The 2,235-nt window shown below is 60.3% G+C and overlaps 1 protein-coding gene across 1 annotated transcript; it reads right to left on the bottom strand.

The window, feature by feature from the left end:
- Positions 1-409: 409 nt before the first annotated feature.
- On the bottom strand, positions 410-2,041 carry LOC123117027 (dof zinc finger protein DOF5.3-like). Its single transcript, XM_044537881.1, has one exon. It carries the CDS (start codon positions 1,909-1,911, stop codon positions 763-765), a length of 1,149 nt encoding a protein of 382 aa, XP_044393816.1. The 5' UTR covers positions 1,912-2,041; the 3' UTR covers positions 410-762.
- Between the last annotated feature and the right edge of the window lie 194 nt (positions 2,042-2,235).

Below are 2,235 nucleotides of genomic sequence, written 5' to 3'. Positions count from 1 at the left end.
TTTTCAGAACACTGGTGCCCAGCTAGGCATGAGCATTTTTTTCAACCATAGTGCTAGTCCAAATATCATGACAAACATGAATACCCCACAATTTACAGCAATAACCAACTCTACCATGTTTCCCATACACAAACAGTCGTCGGAGCGCCGATTGGAGTACATGCTGTCTGATTTCCAGACACAAGAATCAGCGAAGCATCAATGCCATGCCATGCATGGTCCAAAACCCAGATCAGGGGCGGTCCGGTACATGCCAGAAAGCAAACAGACGAGCTGATCCTTTTGCAGGAGTACTTGCTTGTGAGCTGCGACACCCAAACCTGTGTACCTTTGCATTTTTGGGACCAAAGTGAAGTAGTAATAGTTTGCAGACAAATAAGTACGTACACCAGGTTGCACGAAATGGAAATGTAACCTTACACAAACACACATTAATTCATCGACATTTTGAAACGAAACCGATCGATCGACATCTTCTTGAGCTACACCCCACCATAATTTGCCAGTAACCCTCCTGGCTTGAAGACTATACCACTATACCAGCACCACCAGTTACTACTCTTAATACTGATAAACCTAGCTACTAAGTAGACAGTAAACCCAAGTTACTCGTCACGTCACCCCCCGCTGATTGATTAACAAAAGGAAAACACAAGTAATAATTGAGAAGGAAACCACACGACGCTAGACTGAGCTGAGCTACGCTATTGCTGTCATCATGCATGTAACAGCCGGCCGGTCGACCGGCGTTGTCGAGGTCGATCATGGGAAGGCGCCGTTGAGGGTGGGCAAGTCCGGCCATGCCATCATCGACGCCGGGCCGCCGCTCCAGTACTGCATCTCCTGCGTGCCGAGCGACATGGTGGGTGGCTGCTGGTCCATCCCCACGGTGCGGCTGCTCTGCGCCGCCGAGACGGTCGACGCGGACGGCGGGAGGGAGCACATCGCCGTGCTGCAAGGGTAGGACGACGCCGGGGTGTCGTACGGGTGGGGGCGCCCGGCGCCGCCGTTGCTCACCACCGCGTTCAGCTGGTCGCTGTAGTAGCTCGCCGCGAGTGAAGACGGCGACGGCGAAGACGAGGGCGGCTTGAGCTCCAGCGCTGACAGCAGGTTGTGGTGGCCCTGGCCCTGGCCCAGCCCCAGCGAGCCCATGCCGAGGTGCGAGTCGAGGTGCATTGGTGGCGGAGGCATGGTCGGCCGGTGCGTGGCCTGCGGCCACAGCGACGGCGACATGCCCGGCCCGCCGTTCGCCGACCCCGGCAGGACCTGGAGCTGCCCCATGGTGTCCAGCCCGAGAAGCCGGTGCATGTTGCTGCCGGCGTAGCCGGCCCTGGCGCTGTTGAGCAGCGCCATGAGCTGCGCGGTGGCGGTCTGCGGCGAGGAGGCCCAGGACATGCCGCCGCCCACGCCCATGCCGAGGCCGAGGGACGGCGCGGTGCCGACGCCCATGCCGAGCACGGACTTGCAGGAGGAGGGCTGCGCCTTGGCGACGGGCGCCGGCATGGGGCGCGGCTTGCGGCAGCCGCCGCCGATGGGGACGTTGCGGAGCGCGCCGCCCTTGGTCCAGTAGCGGCGGCACGTCTTGCAGAAGTGGCGCGGCTGGGTGAGGTTGTAGTTGTTGTAGTAGCAGAACTTGGTGTTGGAGGAGTTGCACCGGGGGCAGCGCAGCGGCGCCTGCTCCGGCCCCGGCGGGCCCTGCTGCCCTTGCTGCCCCTGCCCCTGCGGCGACGACGCGGCCGAGGGCGACCGCTGCGTGGAGGAGCGCGACGAGGTGGAGGAGGACGTGGGGGACGGGTTGGAGGAGATGGGCTGCAGCGCCATGGGGAGCGAGCCGTGGTGGTTCGCAGCGTTCCCGGCGCACTTGAGCTGCTGCTGCTCCATGGCCGTGCCTCCGAGGAGTTCTTGGATCATGGCGATGGAGGGCAAGCGAACACTCGATCGAGCTCAAAGAAAAGGCTTCTTGGAGCAGAGGAAGGGCGAGCGAGCAAAGGTGGCGTGGTGGCTTTCAGGAGCTTTGCGGATCAGATCATGGGGGTTTGGGGGGGGGGTGGGGCAGTGGCACTGGGGTTGGGGCGGTTTATAAAGAGCGTGGGAGGGGAGGGGACTGATCCAGCCAGCGCTAGGGCTTAGCGGTTCTTTCTGTGCCTTTGTCTCTGTTCAGACCTCAGAGGCTTAGCTTTGTCTTGATTTGTAGTAATTTACCTTGTACTAGTAGGAGTACAATTTTGTTGTCGG

The sequence above is a fragment of the Triticum aestivum genome, chromosome 5B (genome assembly GCF_018294505.1).
Source record: "Triticum aestivum cultivar Chinese Spring chromosome 5B, IWGSC CS RefSeq v2.1, whole genome shotgun sequence".
Classification (NCBI taxonomy): Eukaryota; Viridiplantae; Streptophyta; class Magnoliopsida; order Poales; family Poaceae; genus Triticum; species Triticum aestivum.
The sequence above is the reverse complement of the archived record's forward strand: the minus strand, read 5'-3'. Positions and strand labels throughout refer to the sequence as shown.

Excerpts from the sequence above, each read along its gene's own strand:
- LOC123117027 (XM_044537881.1), bottom strand. The coding sequence starts at position 1,911 with ATGATCCAAGAACTCCTCGGAGGCACGGCCATGGAGCAGCAGCAGCTC.